A 17,807-nucleotide genomic window follows, 5' to 3' on the forward strand; every position below is an offset into this window, starting at 1 on the left:
CTTGTCAGCACACTGATGCACAGAAATCCAATGACATGCACACAGGAGTTTACCCAGCATACCACCAACTCATTTTACTTTCTAACCTGGTTATTGCATTCTGCTGCATGGATCCCCACAAATCACTTGCTCGGCTGGTGGTTCAGAATATCTAGCTCTCAGCATTTTACTGATACTTGGAGAAAGTGTTGCAGTATTTTACGAGGAGTAACGGGGACAATCCAGAATCGTTGCTGAACACCAATACTTCAATTCACTGCAGTGATTTCTACCGTCTCACAATTGGGAACCTATGTTGCTAAATATTCAGTGATCTGAAAGATTCAGTCAAAACAGAAAAGAAAACAGTTGTAATGTTGTACTGAGTTCACTAATTCTAACGTTTAACAAAGGGACAAAATCTTGCCTTAAAATGTCTGCATGTTCTGTCATTCTCAAATCTCTTCAGCTTAAGAAGGATCAATGACATTCCAGAACCAAATATGATTTTGTAAGTATTGAGAGTCACTTTCTTTTGATACATGGTATATGCTTCTTCTAAAAAGATGGCAGCCATGCATCGTGTAAGCAGCAAATGCAGAGGGTGGTGGGTGTCTGTAATTCACTGCCCAGGTTGGTGGTGGAGGCAGAGACCCTAAACTCTTTAAAAAATATCTGGATCTGCATCTCAAGTGCTGTAAGCTACAGGGCTATGAGCCAGTTGCAGGAAGGTGGGTTTAGAAAGGGCACCTGGGTATCCTCAGGCTGGCATAGATAAAATGGGCCGAATGGCCTTCTGTGTTGTAACTTTCCTATGATTCTATGATTAGGCACTTTACAGCCTTCTGGACTCATTGTGTTCAACAACTTTGCTCTATTTTGAATTCTCACCCCTGTAATATGTCTTGTTTTCCCGTTTTTAACACCAGCAAAAAAACCCAGAATGAGTGAATCCAACTCATTTGCTTCTGCTTGACACATGATGAAAATGTAATGTTTTATTTTCTGTACTTAGATATCAAGAGAAATGATTACACACCAGACAAAGTGATGGTTTCTCAAGATGGTGTGGAAGTTGCAATCCAGTCTGGCAATGGTACCAAAGATGTACGAAATTCTATACGCCTGATGATTTAGGAGAACGGTACAGGGGGAGTTTCCTCAAACTAGCTTCAACTCTGTCGCTGTATCTGAAAGAGTTTTGTCGATGGAACTTTGAAAACCTAACCTTGCATGGTGCATCGAGTTGAAGGGGTAAAGAATGCGGTGCATACCTGTAGTCTTGTGTAAGGCATTGACAGTAAATCTCAATGTTAACTGGCTATTTCTTCTTGGCCTGTAGTAATCGGATAGCCAAAGAGAAAAGGTACACTAGTCAGAGCAATCTATGTGCAAAGCAAACGGAATTGAACAATGTCAAAATTTTAACAGTCAAATGTCCAATTTTAAGTCTTCACTAATTTTAAAGCTTTTTTAAATCAATTTTATTAAGTAAAGCCATGTAAACTGGTCAAACTCAATTGCATGAGGTACAAATAATGTTTATTCAAACCAAGAGTTACCTTACAGAAAGATACTCCATAAAATGTAATATGTTTTGTCTGAGAAAATCAGACCAGTTTTAATAGGCCTTTCAATAATATGCTAAGTATCTGATCATTGTCTAGCCAGCAGTGTCAAAAGAATGTTCTGGTGACCTGATTTTTATTGAATTTCAATTGTGTAGACACTTTGGTGTAATGCTAGTATTTGTGGTACATACAGATTGAACTTAAAAGAAAAAGTATTGAAATCCTTGTAAATATGGTAATGGGCAGATTGCAATCTATCTTTATGCAAATAAATGAGACCGTAATCTGTTGAATTGTCAACATGATAAAGCCCTGTGTCGACCTTAAATATTTATGTAAATGGCGGCATTGAGAGGCATCTTTTCTATGTTACAAAGAGGTACTATTGTCATTTTTAAAAAGGGTGTTTATATGAAGAACTGTATAATTTTTAATCTAATGTATCTTATAGATACTGTTCCTGAGGCACGAATACAACTTGTAATAAAATAAGATGGTGGTTTTACATACATAGGTTGGATGGTGAAAGACGAGAGTTAGTGGGATCATGCTGCATAAATTTTGTACATTTAATCTAATAAAAGATTTTTGAAATAAATGTCATCTGTGTGTTTTATACATAGGTCTTCAATTTACATGAGGGAGTTTACTAAGAGCAAGTCAGGTAAATGACTGGACAGTAAAATATATTTATATAAATACTTGCACAATATTTGAAGTGATCATGAATTTCTTTCTATGGTTTCTGGTGTATAAATTCCAATAGGGAAGTCACATTTATCAAACTCTTGGGTTAATGTCAATAAAAGGTATACATGGGGAGGTAGTAAATTGGACTAGACACTGGCTCAATGGAAGAAGCCAGAGAGTGGTTGTGGAGAATTGCTTCTCTAAGTGGAGGCCTGTGACTAGTGGTGTGCCGCAGGGATCGGTGTTGGGTCCATTGTTGTTTGTCATCTATATCAATGATCTGGATGATAATGTGGTAAATTGGATCAGCAAGTTTGCTGATGATACAAAGATTGGAGGTGTAGTGGACAGTGAGGAAGGTTTTCAAAGCTTGCAGAGGGATTTGGACCAACTAGAAAAATGGGCTGTAAAATGGCAAATGGAATTTAACGCAGACAAGTGTGAGATATTGCACTTTGGAAGGACAAACCAAAGTAGAACGTACAGGGTAAATGGTAGGACTCAGAGTGCAGTTGAACAGAGGGATCTGGGAATACAGGTACAGAATTCCCTAAAAGTGACGTCACAGGTGGATAGGGTCGTAAAGAGTGCCTTTGGTACATTGGCCTTTATAAATCGGAGTATCGAGTATAAAAGTTGGAGTGTTATGGTAAGGTTATATAAGGCGTTGGTGAGGCCAAATTTGGAGTATTGTGTACAGTTTTGGTCACCTAGTTACAGGAAGGATGTAAATAAGGTTGAAAGAGTGCAGAGAAGGTTCACAAGGATGTTGTCGGGACTTGAGAAGCTGAGTTACAGAGAGAGATTGAATAGGTTGGAACTTTATTCCCTGGAGCGTAGAAGATTGAGGGGAGATTTGATAGAGGTGTATAAGATTTTGATGGGTATAGATAGAGTGAATGCAAGCAGGCTTTTTCCGCTGAGGCGAGGGGAGAAAAAAACCAGAGGGCATGGGTTAAGGGTGAAAGAAAAGTTTAAAGGGAATATTAGGGGGGGCTTCTTCACGTAGAGAGTGGTGGGAGTGTGGAATGAGCTACCGGATAAAGTGGTAAATGCGGGGTCACTTTTAACATTTAAGAAAAACTTGGACGGGTTCATGGATGAGAGGGGTGTGGAGGGATATGGTCCAAGTGCAGGTCAGTGGGACGAGGCAAAAAATGGTTCGGCACAGACAAGAAGGGCCAAAAGGCCTGTTTCTGAGCTGTAATTTTCTATGGTTCTAAAAGCAGCCACCAGCTAAAGATGCACAAGGAGAGATTGGGAGTGTACACTCGCATTCACATTCCAATCGGATTGCACGCACAATAGAAAATCTCTCGGTTTTTTTTGCTGAGTATTAAGCAGGTAAGTGGAAGGAGCCAATCATAACCAGAACATCTCCTCTTGGCACCACTGTCGTCTCGTGAATTCCCTGAGGATCAGATGTGCCCCTCCCACTTTCTTCCTCACTTATGTGCTAACTCTTGGCGATACCATTCACAAACTACACACACATCTCTACTTTCTCTGTTAAGTTGCTGTTATTTCTATAGCGTTTTTGTGGTAATGAAACACCCCAAAGTGCATCACAGCAGAGAAATAAAATAAAGCATAACACCAAACCATGTGCGATATTGGGTCAGATTCTAAAATGTGTCTTAAAGAGGCAGAGCAAGATAGAGAGTCCAGAGTGCCGGATAGAGAGAGACTGGTAGCAGAAGGGAATTTCAGAGCTTGAGACCTAGGCAACTAAAGCATAACCCCATTGAGAGAATAAATATAAATGGAAATGCACTGGGGATCACCACTAGAGGAGTGCAGCTGGCTCCGATTGTGGGGTTGAAGGAGGTTAGAGATGGGGGCCAGGCCATGGAGGAATTTGAAAATAAAGATGTTGCTTGATTGGGAGCTGGGATAAGTCTAAGAACATAAGAAATAGGAGCAGGAGTAGGCCATCTGGCCCTTCGAGCCTGCCCCGCCATTCAACAAGATCATGGCTGATCTGAAGCGAATCAGTTCCACTTACCCGCCTGCTCCCCATATCCCCTAATTCCCTTATCGATCAGAAAACTATCTACCTGTGATTTAAACATATTCAACGAGGAAGCCTCCACCACTTCAATGGGCAGAGAATTCCAGAGATTCACTACCCTCTGAGAGAAGAAGTTCCCCCTCAACTCTGTTCTGAACTGGCCCCCCCTTATTTTGAGGCTGTGCCCTCTAGTTCTGGTTTCCCTTCCAAGTGGAAAGAATCTCTCCACCTCTACCCTATCCAGCCCCTTCATTATCTTATATGTCTCTATAAGATCACCCCTCATCATTCTAAACTCCCAACGAGTACAGACCCAATCTGTTTAATCTCTCCTCATAAGCTACACCCCTCATCTCCGGTATCAACCTGGTGAACCTTCTCTGCACTCCCTCCAAGGCCAATATATCATTTCGCAAATAAGGGGACCAAAACTGCACACAGTACTCCAGTTGCGGCCTCACCAGTGCCTTGTACAGTTGCAGCAAGACCTCCCTGCTTTTATATTCTATCCCCCTCGCGATAAAGGCCAACATTCCATTCACCTTCTTGATCACCTGCTGCACCTGCAGGCTGAGTTTTTGCGATTCGTGCACAAGGACCCCCAGGTCCCTCTGCACAGTCGCACGATGTAATTTTTCTCCATTTAAATAATATTCCAATTTACTATTATTTCTTCCAAAGTGGATAACCTCACATTTGCTAACGTTATATTCCATCTGCCAGATCCTCGCCCACTCGCTCAGCCTATCCAAATCTCTCTGCAGACTTTCCGCGTCCTCCACGCAATTCGCTTTCCCACTCACCTTCGTGTCATCAGCAAACTTGAATACCCTAGATTCAGTCCCCTCCTCCAGATCATCTATGTAAATGGTAAACAATTGAGGCCCCAGCACCGATCCCTGTGGCACGCCACTGGTCACCAACTGCCAACCAGAAAAGCACCCATTTATCCCAACTCTCTGCTTCCTGTTAGATAGCCAATCCCCAATCCACGCCAACACCTTACCCCTTATCTCTAAGAGATTGGATAATAGGGAACGGGAATTGCTGGGGAGATGTGAGGGGCACACAGAATTTTGGTGTGTTCCTAGTGTAATCTAGGGTAGAATTTGGGAGAGCCGGCTGGGCGTGTGCTGGAGCATTTGGGTATCGAGGTTTCAACAACAGTTGAAAGTTGTGGAGTGACATAAAGGATGGACTAGGTCGTTTTGGTGATGGAAGCTCATCTCCAGATCCAATGTAACACCAAGATTGTGAACAGACTGACTTCAAATCAGACTGTTACCAGGGAAAGGGACCGAGTTGGGATTTTCCAGCACTTTCTCTGTAGCCTTGTTCGCTACGATGTTCCAAGTGCTCCTCTAAATGCTTCTTAAATGTGAGGTTTCCCGCCTCTACCTTGCAGGCAGAGAGTTCCAGATTCCCACCACCCTCTGGGTGAAAAAATATTTTCTCCAATTTGGCCAAAACTCCTGCCTCTTAAATCCACACCCCCTGGTTATTGATCCCTCTACTAAGGGGAAAAGTTCCTTCCTATCTATGTCCCTCATAATTTTGTATACCTCATTTAAAGTTTATTAGAAATAGGCTTACATTAACACTGCAATGAAGTTACTATGAAAATCCTGTAGTCGCCACAGTGTTCAGGTACACTGAGGGAGAATTTAGCATAGCCAATGCACCCAACCAGCACATCTTTGGACTGGAGGAAACCCAGGCAGACACGGAGAATGTGCAAACTCCCCACACTGACCCATGCCGGGAATCGAACCCGAGTTCGTGGTGCTGTGAGGCAGTGGTGCCCCCCATTAGTTAGCTTTCTGTGCTCTTGGAAAAACAATCCCAGTCTAACCAGCCTCTCTTCAAAGCTGAAACGCTCCAACCCAGGCACCATCCTGGTGAATCTCCTCTGCACCCTCCCTACTGCAATCACATCCTTTCTAGTGTGGTGACCAGAACTGCACACAGTACTCCAGCTGTGAGTGATTTATACAGCTCCATCATAACCTCCCTGCTCTTCTATTCAATGATGTGGAGATGCTGGCGTTGGACTGGGGTAAACACAGTAAGAGTTTTAACAACACCAGGTTAAAGTCCAACAGGTTTATTTGGTAGCAAATGCCATTAGCTTTCGGAGCGCTGCTCCTTTGTCAGATGGAGTGGATATTTGCTCTCAAACAGGGCATACAGAGACACAAAATCAAGTTACAGAATACTGATTAGAATGTGAATCTCTACAGCCAACCAGGTCTTAAAGATACAGACAATGTGAGTGGAGGGAGCATTAAGCACAGGTTAAAGAGATGTGTATTGTCTCCAGACAGGACAGCCAGTGAGTTTCTGCAAGTCCAGGAGGCAAGCTGTTGGGGTTACTGATAGTGTGACATAAACCCAAGATCCCGGTTTAGGGCGTCCTCATGTGTGTGGAACTTGGCTATTGGTTTCTGCTCAGCAACTCTGCGCTGTCGTGTGTCGTGAAGGCCGCCTTGGAGAACGCTTACCTGAAGATCAGAGGCTGAATGCCCGTGACACCGCTGAAGTGCTCCCCCACAGGAAGAGAACAGTCTTGCCTGGTGATTGTTGAGTGGTGTTCATTCATCCATTGTCGTAGCGTCTGCATGGTCTCCCCAATGTACCATGCCTCGAGACATCCTTTCCTGCAGCTTTTCAGGTAGACAACGTTGGCCGAGTTGCAAGAGTAGGTACTGTGTACCTGGTGGATGGTGTTCTCACGTGAGATGATGGCATCCGTGTTGATGATCCGACACGCCTTGCAGAGGTTGCTGTGGCAGGGTTGTGTGGTGTCATGGTCACTGTTCTCCTGAAGGCTGGGTAGTTTGCTGTGGACAATGGCCTGTTTGAGGTTGTGCGGTTGTTCGAAGGCAAGAAGTGGGGGTGTGGGGATGGCCTTAGCGAGATGTTCATCTACATCAATGACATGTTGAAGGCTCCAGAGGAGATGCCCTAGCTCCTCCACTCCGGGGAAGTACTGGACGACGAGGGGTACTCTGTCCACCGTGTCTCGTGTTTGTCTTCTGAGGAGGTCAGTGCAGTTTTTCACTGTGGCGCGTTGGAACTGTCGATGAATGAGTCGAGCGCCATATCCTGTTCTTATGAGGGCATCTTTCAGCGTCTGGAGGTGTCTGTTGCGAGATATCCACTCCATCTGATGAAGGAGCAGCGCTCCGAAAGCTAATGGTATTTGCTACCAAATAAACCTGTTGGACTTTAACATGGTGTTGTTAAAACTCTTACTTATATTCAATGCCTGGGCTAATAACCTGTCCTGCTGCCTCAGGGATCTATCGGCTTGCACCCAAGGTCCCTCTGCTCCTCGCACCGTTCATTATGTTTGCCTTTGCCCTGTGAGCGCTCCCAAAATCTATCACCTCAAACTTTTCAGGTTAAATTCCATTAGGAATTGTTCTGTACATTCCCATTCCCATTCTCTCCATCGCCACCCTCACTATGGGATCTTGCTGTGCGAATTGGTTGCTGCAGCTCCGGGGAGGCTGCAGGCGCTAGTTCAATGCAAATCCTGAAAGCATTTCAACTACTCGGTTTTGGTCAGTGCGCGCCCCCGGGGTCAGTGCGCCACCCCAGGGTCAGAGCGCGCCCTCGGGGTTAATGCGCGCCTCCGGTGTCAATGCGCGGCCCTCGGGGTCAGTGCGCGCCTCCGGGGTCAATGCGCGGCCCCGGGTCACTGTCCGGAGCGCGTCCCCGGGGGGTGGTCAGTGCGCGCCCCCGGGTCAGTGTTTGAATCACAAAGTGAGGTCCCGGTGACGCAGGCGCTTGTCCCGGGGAAAGGAGGCTAGTACAGGAGAGGGGCTGAGTGTCCGCACAGGGGGGCGAGTACAGGAGAGGGGCTGAGTGTCCGCACAGGGGGGCGAGTACAGGAGAGGGGCTGAGTGTCCGCACAGGGGGGCTAGTACAGGAGAGGGGCTGAGTGTCCGCACAGGGGGGCGAGTACAGGAGAGGGGCTGAGTGTCCGCACAGGGGGGCTAGTACAGGAGAGGGGCTGAGTGTCCGCACAGGGGGGCTAGTACAGGAGAGGGGCTGAGTGTCCGCACAGGGGGGCTAGTACAGGAGAGGGGCTGAGTGTCCGCACAGGGGGGCTAGTACAGGAGAGGGGCTGAGTGTCCGCACAGGGGGCTAGTACAGGAGAGGGGCTGAGTGTCTGCACAGGGGGCTAGTACAGGAGAGGGGCTGAGTGTCCGCACAGGGGGGCTAGTACAGGAGAGGAGCTGAGTGTCCGCACAGGGGGTGAGTACAGGGACTGAGTGTCTTGCGCGTGGGGCTAGTACAGGGCAGAGGGGGAGTGGCCGCACAGGGGGCTAGTACAGGAGAGGGGCTGAGTGTCCGCACAGGGGGTGAGTACAGGGAGAGGGGCCGAGTGTCCGCACAGGGGGTGAGTACAGGGACTGAGTGTCCTGCGCGTGGGGCTAGTACAGGGCAGAGGGGGAGTGGCCGCACAGGGGGCTAGTACAGGAGAGGGGCTGAGTGTCCGCACAGGGGGTGAGTACAGGGAGAGGGGCCGAGTGTCTGCACAGGGGGTGAGTACAGGGACTGAGTGTCCTGCGCGTGGGGCTAGTACAGGGCAGAGGGGCTGAGTGGCCGCGGGATGACGTGCTCGGGGCGGTGTTTCCGCTGCGACTGCGGAATGGATCCGGATTTGATTGAATCAGAAAGTCACCGAGCGCTGGCGGAAAGTTTAGCGGAAAATCGCAGCGCCGCCGGAGAATTCCCCATGGCGGTGGAAGTGAATATCGAATATTGGTGAATATTCAACCCGGAGTCCGGAGAGTCCGGACAGTGTCCGGGGGGGTCCGGACAGAGCGGAGAGTCCGGACAGTGTCCGGGGGGGTCCGGACAGAGCGGAGAGTCCGGACAGTGTCCGGGGGGGTCCGGACAGAGCGGAGAGTCCGGACAGTCCGGACAGAGCGGAGAGTCCGGACAGTGTCCGGGGGGGTCCGGACAGAGCGGAGAGTCCGGACAGTGTCCGGGGGTTCCGGACAGAGCGGAGAGTCCGGACAGTGTCCGGGGGTTCCGGACAGAGCGGAGAGTCCGGACAGTGTCCGGGGGGGCCCGGACAGGGCGGAGAGTCCGGACAGTGTCCGGGGGGGCCCGGACAGGGCGGAGAGTCCGGACAGTGTCCGGGGGGGCCCGGACAGGGCGGAGAGTCCGGACAGGGCGGGAAAGTGAAATTTAACTTTGTTTAATCCTGAAATTGTCGAAGGTCGTTTTCAGTTTGGGGCAAAAACCGGGTTAAACCCGGGATTAAACCCGGGGGGGTTGGGGCTGGGAGAATGGCCCCGGGTTTGATAAACAATAACAAATAAATCATAAACTTTAGAAACTTTTAGAAACAAACTTTTTGTTCTTTGAAAGAAATATTTGTCAAACCATTTAAATATAAACTTGTTGGAGCGAATGCTGAAAAAGTGCAGAGTTTCTGGAACTTTCCCTGAAAGTTTGAAAATTTGATCTTCCTGATTGATGCTGGGGGACTTTCCAGGATTTATGTTTGAATTTTTCAGCAAAGTGGGGATCAGAAGTTGCTGATTGGCGGTGGAAGACCCAGTCCCCAATTCCTGCATCAATTTCCCGCTGGGGAATGAGTTCTAACCATTTTTGTAAATCTCTCCCCAGTTCTGGATGAGGATTCCTGGCCCATTTCCTGACTCTGGCTGATGAAATCAGGGAGCAGGTTCCTGAGGCTCATGTCACTGGTTTAATTGGGCAGACAGGTGAGTGATTCCCGCGTGTGAAACATTTGACAACCTCCAACTGTTTGATGATGCAGAAATTCCCACGACAGAACTTTGTGACAATGTCTCACTGTCACCCTGTTCCAGCAAAGACTGTCCTTCAGAGGCTCAAAGCTCCCTGTTACACTGAATTGCTACCTGTACCGTTGGCTCATTGCTTCCTCCAAGGTGACACAGTAGTTAGCATTGCAGTCTCAGCACCAGGGACCCAGGTTCGATTCTCGGCTTGGGTCACTGTCTGTGTGGAGTCTGCACGTTCTCCTCGTGTCTGCGTGGGTTTCCTCCCACAGTCCAAAGATGTGCAGGTTATGTTGATTGGCCGTGCTAAATTGACCCTTAGGGGATTTGCAGGGAAATACAAGAAGCTACGGGGATAGGGCCTGGGTGGGGTTGCTACTGATGCAAGCTCGATGGGCTGAATGGCGTCATTCTGCGCTGCAGGGATTCCACAAGTAGATACAAACAGCAACTGTTTAAAAGGGCCTGATATCCCCACTCAGCTCACTGCTAAACTCGAATACACTTCATGCAGCTTTTTTCACATTGGCAATGCCTGCGAATGGTTCGGGACTGGAAGTGATTTTTGATTTGATTTGATTTATTATTGTCACATGTATTAACATACAGTGAAAAGTATTGTTTCTTGCGCGCTATACAAAGCATACTGTTCATAGGGAAGGAAAGGCGAGGGTGCAGAATGTAGTGTTACAGTCATAGCTAGAGTGTCGAGAAAGATCAACTTAATACAAGGTAGGTCCATTCAAAAGTCTGACAGCAGCAGGGAAGAAGCTGTTCTTGAGTCAGTTGGTACGTGACCTCAGGCTATTGTATCTTTTTCCCGAAGGAAGAAGGTGCATAAGAGAATGTCCGGGGTGCGGGGGGTCCTTAATTTTGCTGGCTGCTTTTCCCGAGGCAGCGGGAAGTGTAGACAGAGTTAATGGATGGGAGGCTGGTTTGCGTGATGAATTGGGCTACATTCAGGGCATTTTGTAGTTTTTGTACTTTCTGTAGTGTGATGGAGGCAGGCACAATCGAGGCATTAGAGGATTATTTAGAAACATAGAACATTATGCAGCATTTGACAAGGTGCCGCACCAAAGACTGCTGCATAAGATAAAAGGTGCACGGTGTTACGGGTAATGGATAGAGAATTAGTTAACTAACAGAAAGCAGAGGGTTAATGGATGTTTTTCTGGTTGGCGATTAGTGACTAGTGGTGTGCCTCAGGGGTCAGTGTTGGGACCACAATTGTTTACGATTTACATAGATGATTTGGAGTTGGGGACCAAGTGTAGTGTGTCAAAATTCACAGATGACACTAAGATGAGTGGAAGAGCAAAATGTGCAGAGGATGCTGAAAGTCTGCAAAGGGATATAGATAGTCTCAGTGAGTGGGCGAGGGTCTGGCAGATGGAGAACAATGTTGGTAAATGTGAGGTCATCCATTTTGGTAGGAATAACAGCAAAATGGACTATTATTTAAATGGTAAAAAATTGCAGCATGCTGCTGTGCAGAGGGACCTGGGTGTCCTTGTGCATGAATCACAAGGAGTTGGTTTGCAGGTGCAGCAGATAATTAAGAAGGCAAATGGAATTTCGTCTGTCATTGCTAGAGGGATGGAGTTTAGAAACAATGAGGTTATGTTGCAGCTGTATAAGGTGCTGGTGAGGCCACACCTGGAGTACTGTGTACAGTTTTAGTCTCCTTACTTGAGAAAGGATATACTGGCACTGGAGGGGGTGCAGAGGAGATTCACTAGATTGATTCTGGAGTTGAAAGGGTTGGCTTATGAGGAGAGACTGAGTAGACTGGGGCTATACTCATTGGAATTCAGAACAATGAGGGGAGATCTTATAGAAACATATAAGATTAAGAAGGGAATAAATAAGATAGAAAGAGGGAAGTTGTTTCCACTGGCGGGTGAAACTAGAACTAGGGGGCATGGCCTCAAAATAAGGGGAAGCAGATTTAGGTCTGAGTTGAGGAGGAACCTCTTCACACAAAGGGTTGTGAATCTGTGGAATTCCCTGCCCAGTGAAGCAGTTGAGGCTACCTCATTGAATGTTTTTAAGGCAAAGATAGATAAATTTTTGAACAGTAAAGGAATTAAGGGTTATGGTGAGCAGGCGGGTAAGTGGAGCTGAGTCCACAAAAAGATCAGCCATGATCTTATTGAATGGTGGAGCAGGCTCGAGGGGCCAGATGGCCTATTCCTGCTCCTAGTTCTTATGTTCTTATAGAAGATAGGAGCAAGAGGAGGCCATTTGGCCCTTCGAGGCTGCTCTGCCGTTCATCACGATCACAGCTGATCATCTAACTCAATAGCCTAATCCTGTTTTTTCCCCATAACCTTTGATCCAATTCCCCCCCCAAGTGCTATATCCAGCCGCCTCTTGAATGCATTCAATGTTTTGGCATCAATTACTTCCTGTGGTAATGAATTCCACAGGTTCACCACTCTTTGGGTGAAGAAATGTCTCCACCTCCATCCTAAATGGTCTACCCTGAATCCTCAGATTGTGACCCCAGGTTCTGGACACCCCCACCATCAGGAACATCCTCCCTGCATCTACCCTGTCTAGTCCTGTCAGAATTTTATAAGTCTCTGAGATTCCCCGCCCTCATTCGTCTGAACTCCAGTGAAACAATCCTAACCCCTAGTCAACCTCTCCTCATACATCAGTCCCACCATCCCCGGAATCAGCCTGGTAAACCTTCGCTGCGCTCCCTCAAGAGCAAGAACATCCTCCCTCAGAAAAGGAGACCAAAACTGCGCACAATACTCTAGGTGTGGCCTCACCAAGGCCCTGTATAATTGCAACAACACATCCCTGCTCCTGTACTCGAAACCTCTCGCAATGAAGGCCAACATGCCATTTGCCTTCTTTACCGCCTGATGCACCTGCATGCTTACCTTCAGTGACTGGTGCACAAGGACACCCAGGTCCCACTGCACACTCCCCTCTCCCAATTTACAGCCATTCAGGTAGTAATCTGCCTTCTTGTTTTTGCTTCCAAAGTGAATAACCTCACATTTATCCAAATTATACTGCATCTGCCATTGATTTGCCCACTCACCCAACCTGTCCAGATCATTCTGAAGGATCTCTACATCCTCGTCACAGTTCACCCTCCCACCCAACTTGGTATCATCTGCAAACTTTGAGATGTTACATTTTATTCCCTCATCCAAATCCCATTAATATATATTGTGAATAGCTGGGGTCCCAGCACTGATCCCTGTGGCACCCCACTTGTTACTGCCTGCAATTTGAAAAGCACTCATTAATTCCTACTCTTTGTTTCCTCTCTGCCAACCAGTTTTCTATCCATCTCAATACACTTCCCCCAATCCCATGCGCTTTAATCTTGCACGATAATCTCTTGTGCGGGACTTTGTCAAACACTTTCTGAAAGTCCAAATATACCAATCGACTGGTTCCCCCTTGTCAACTCTACTAGTTACATCTTCAAAGAATTCCAACAGATTTGTCAAGCATGATTTCCCCTTCAGAAATCCATGCTGCCTCTGAGTAGAAACAATGTTCAGAGATAGGAGAAAAGTCGGGGGAATGGCACTAAATCATGATGCACGTTTAGAGAGTCAGTGCAGATGCGATGGGCTGAATGGCCTCCCTCTGTGTGGTAATAATGTGATTCTGCTGAGTTAATATAATGCCTGAACAATTATTTTTCTTTCTCTCTCAGGAAGTTTTGAAGTTTCAATTAACAACAAGCTGGTTTTCTCTAAGTTGGAATCACATGGATTTCCTTATCATTATGATGTGAGTCGCTCCGATAAAATGTATTTTTTATTCAGAACCAAGACTGTAGAAGGAGGATGGTCGTCAATTCCTCTTTGGCATTTAATACCTTGTTCACTACCACTCTCAGGAGCACCTCCGTTATCCAGCACACAATATTGTGAAATTAAACTACTGCTGGGAGTTTCCAGGGAGGGAAGTGAGATTTGATTCACTGTCAGAGCGTAAATACATGGGAGGCAGGAGAAATCCTAACGTTAGTGTTGAACTGAGATGGTTAAACAGCTGGAAGGATATTTGCACTGAGATTGATCGGTGTTTGAGTTCTGAACTGTAGAAGCAAAAGACCTGAAATCATTTCAGAGCAATTTGGATGAAAAGTGTTTCTGGCGACGTGAACATTTCCTGTCAGTCTCTGTCTGAAAAAAACCTGCCGACATCTCAAACTCCAGCATTGAAAGAATTGACCCTCTGAGTAAATGAGGTATCAGGAACATAAAAGCAAAAATATCTCTCCCACAGTTAGACAAATAAAAGATCATTGTGAAGCATTGCTGGTTCTGAAAGAAGTCAGTAAGTACTGGAGAATTCTTAAATAAAAACAGAAAATGCTGGAAATACTCAGCAGTTTTGGCAGCTTCTATGGAGAGAGAAACACAGCTAATGGGCGGTGGCCAATGGGGAACCTGTGGATGTGGTGTGTCTGGATTTCCAGAAGGCATTCAACAAAGTGCCGCACCAAAGACTGCTGCATAAGATAAAGGTGCACGGTGTTACGGGTAATGGATAGAGGATTGGTTAACTAACAGAAAGCAGAGGGTTAATGGATGTTTTTCTGGTTGGCGATTAGTGACTAGTGGTGTGCCTCAGGGATCAGTGTTGGGACCACAATTGTTTACGATTTACATAGATGATTTGGAGTTGGGGACCAAGTGTTAGTGACACTAAGATGAATGGCAGAGCAAAGTGTGCAGAGGACGCTGAAAGTCTGCAAAGGGATATAGATAGTCTAAGTGAGTGGGCGAGGGTCTGGCAGATGGAGTACAATGTTGGTAAATGTGAGGTCATCCATTCTGGTAGGAATAACAGCAAAATGGACTATTATTTAAACGGTAAAACATTGCAGCATGCTGCTGTGCAGAGGGACCCGGGTGTCCTTGTGCAGGAATCTCAAGGAGTTGGTTTGCAGGTGCAGCAGGTAATTAAGAAAGCAAATGGAATTTTGTCCTTCATTGCTAGAGGGATGGAGTTTAAAAACAGCGAGGTTATGTTGCAGCTGTATAGGGTGCTGGTGAGGCCATAACTGGAGTACTGTGTACAGTTTTAGTCTCCTTACTTGAGAAAGGATATACAGGCACTGGAGGGGGATGCAGAGGAGATTCGCTAGGTTGATTCCGGAGTTGAGAGGGTTGGCTTATGAGGAGAGACTGAGTAGACTGGGGCTATACTCATTGGAATTCAGAAGAATGAGGGGAGATCTTATAGAAACACATAAGATTATGAAGGGAATAATTAAGATTCCACTGGCAGGTGAGACTAGAACTAGGGGGCATAGCCTCAAAATAAGGGGAAGCAGATTTAGGACTGAGTTGAGGAGGAACTTCTTCACACAAAGGGTTGTGAATCTGTGGAATTCCCTGCCCAGTGAAGCAGTTGAGGCTACCTCATTGAATGTTTTTAAGGCAAAGATAAATTTTTGAACAGAAAAGGAATTAAGGGTTATGATGAGCGGGCGGGTAAGTGGCGCTGAGTCCACAAAAAGATCAGCCATGATCTTATTGAATGGCGGAGCAGGCTCGAGGGGCCAGATGGCCTACTCCTGCTCCTAGTTCTTATGTTCTTATGTCTATGTGAACCTGAGGAGAACCTGCTGAGTTTTTCCAGCATTTCCTGTTTTTATTTCACATTTCCAGCATCCGCATGGTTTTTTTTTATTACTGCAGAATTCTTTCTGCATCCCCAGGTGCTGTCCATCAGAATCTCGCTGCATCTGAGGTGGAGCTGAGGAGTTTTGCCTCAGTCTGGGAATGGGAGGGGCTGGATTGTGGAATGGGAGAATGATTGCTGCATTTGCAGTTAGTTCTGCTGAACCATTCCCATTACAAAGGTTGCCTGGAACTATGTTCTTTTTTATTAATTCGTGGGACAGGGGCGTCGCTGGCTGGCCAGCATTTATTGCCCATCCCTAGTTGCCCTTGAGAGGGTGGTGGTGATAACTGGGTGGCAGTTGACAGTCAACCACATTGCTGTGGTTCTGGAGTCACATGTCGGCCAGACCGGGGAAGGACGGCAGATTTCCTTCCCTGAAGGACATTAGTGAACCAGGGGTTTTCTGACAATTAACGATGGTTTTGTGGTCATCAGTAGATTCTTAATTCCAGATATTTTTAAATTGAATTCAAATTCCACCATCTGCCGTGGTGAGATTCGAACCCGGGTCCCCAGAATATTAGTTGAGTTTCTGGATTAATAGTCTAGCGATAATATCACTAGGCCATCGCCTCCCCATTAGTTATTGATGTTTGTGCTTTAAATCTTGGTTTATTTCCATCAGATCATTGAAGCAGTGAAGTCAGCCAAAAAGGGAAGTAATGTGGAGAAGATAACTCACCATGAGCAGAAAAGGGGTTGCAACATCATCTAATGGAATCCAAATGATGGTCAAAAAATCCTGATAGAATTTGACAGTTTCAACCAATGAAGCATCAACTCTGTTTATGACTGTTTTCCCCAAAAGTTATCGGTGAAAACATGAAAAAACTTCAGAAGAGATGCTTCCCTTGGAATCTGCCACAAATCTTTCAGGTGTTGTGTAGAGAATGACTGGCATATTATTGTTAAAATTAAATTGTATTTGTCTAATCTTTCTCGTTCTGTTCCCATGTTAACTGACAGCCAGCAGCCAGCCCATATCAGCCCCAAAAACAATGTGTTGTACTCAACTCATTGAGACAGGAGCCCAGGCTCCATCTCAACTCCCAGTCACACCCCCTACAGCCCAGCGTGGATGTGAATCTGTCACAATGCATTCAATCTTCAAACTGATGTCAGGAAGTTGGAATGGGGAAGTGCTGAATGGCATTGCAGCAAGTTTTGCCAAGTTTTCCTCAGGTACAAAGGAGAGTTTTCCTGGATTCTCTCTGATTCCTATCAGGATAAAAGCTGGATATATGAATGTGATAGATAGGGTGTCAGCCATCTCCATGGTGGGAGATGCCGGTGTCTGCTGCTGTGTGCCTGAGAATTTGTCAGCCTCTCCAACAAAGACATGGCTCCAAATGTTGGTCTGTATTTCTTGTTACTCGGGATATGATTTGCCAGTGAGTGAGCTGTGGAATATCCAGCATCAGGAACAGAATTAATGCTTCAATTTCTGATTCACTTTATGTTTCTTTCTGGATTAAACCCTCTTTGAAACAAAATAAATGTTGCTTTCACTTCAGAGATTGTTGTTTCTGGTTAGAAAACCGAAGATAAGGATATAATAAACTGTAGCAAATATTCAACCACTCACTATAGAGATCGGTTCCTGACCTGGTGACAAGACTTGGACCGAGTGTTGTAGCCCAGATTCATCAAATAGACACCAGGTGCTGCAGGATGTCAGGAACTGCCTTGTTCCTAAATCTGTACAGTGAGGCTTTTCACAGCCAGACCCTAAACTCTGTCTCCAGAATGAAACATTTCAGTTTCAGCTTTAAAACAAAGCTGGTGGTTCCTCAGGCGCTGCTGCACAGAGGGAGACCCCTGTATCAAATCCCCGCTCAGTGAGACCCTCCTATCCCATACTCTGCCAGCCAGTGTGGACCCTGGTGCCCCATTCTCCCATTCCGTCAGTGTGGTAGGAATAAGGGAAAGAGAGAAAGGAAATTGATGCTAATACAAACTTCAATGATCTGCCCTTCAATTCTCAATTTCACACTTGTGCGCCCAAATTCTGCAATCTTCTTGTAGCTCAAACAGTTTATCCCTCGGAATAGAATCCATTCCTTTAATTATTTTCTAAACCTCAAATGATATCTC

At 46.2% G+C, this 17,807-nt stretch overlaps 1 protein-coding gene and 1 long non-coding RNA gene across 3 annotated transcripts in view; both read left to right on the forward strand.

The window, feature by feature from the left end:
- The window catches only part of trpm7 (transient receptor potential cation channel, subfamily M, member 7), a 161,971-nt gene extending 159,830 nt beyond the window's left edge, over positions 1-2,141 (forward strand). For both annotated transcript variants that reach the window (XM_078241110.1, XM_078241111.1), the window contains exon 40: positions 995-2,141. In XM_078241110.1, coding sequence (XP_078097236.1) covers positions 995-1,116 — 122 coding nt within the window. In that variant the 3' untranslated portion in view covers positions 1,117-2,141. The remainder of the gene's footprint in view (positions 1-994) is intronic.
- A 6,744-nt stretch (positions 2,142-8,885) lies between these two features.
- Positions 8,886-17,225, forward strand: LOC144511026 (uncharacterized). Its single transcript, XR_013500732.1, has 4 exons — positions 8,886-9,027; positions 9,901-9,998; positions 13,729-13,805; positions 16,339-17,225. It is a non-coding gene; the product is annotated as an uncharacterized LOC144511026 (long non-coding RNA).
- Positions 17,226-17,807: the final 582 nt, after the last annotated feature.

The sequence above is a fragment of the Mustelus asterias genome, chromosome 24 (assembly GCF_964213995.1).
Source record: "Mustelus asterias chromosome 24, sMusAst1.hap1.1, whole genome shotgun sequence".
NCBI classification, from domain to species: Eukaryota; Metazoa; Chordata; class Chondrichthyes; order Carcharhiniformes; family Triakidae; genus Mustelus; species Mustelus asterias.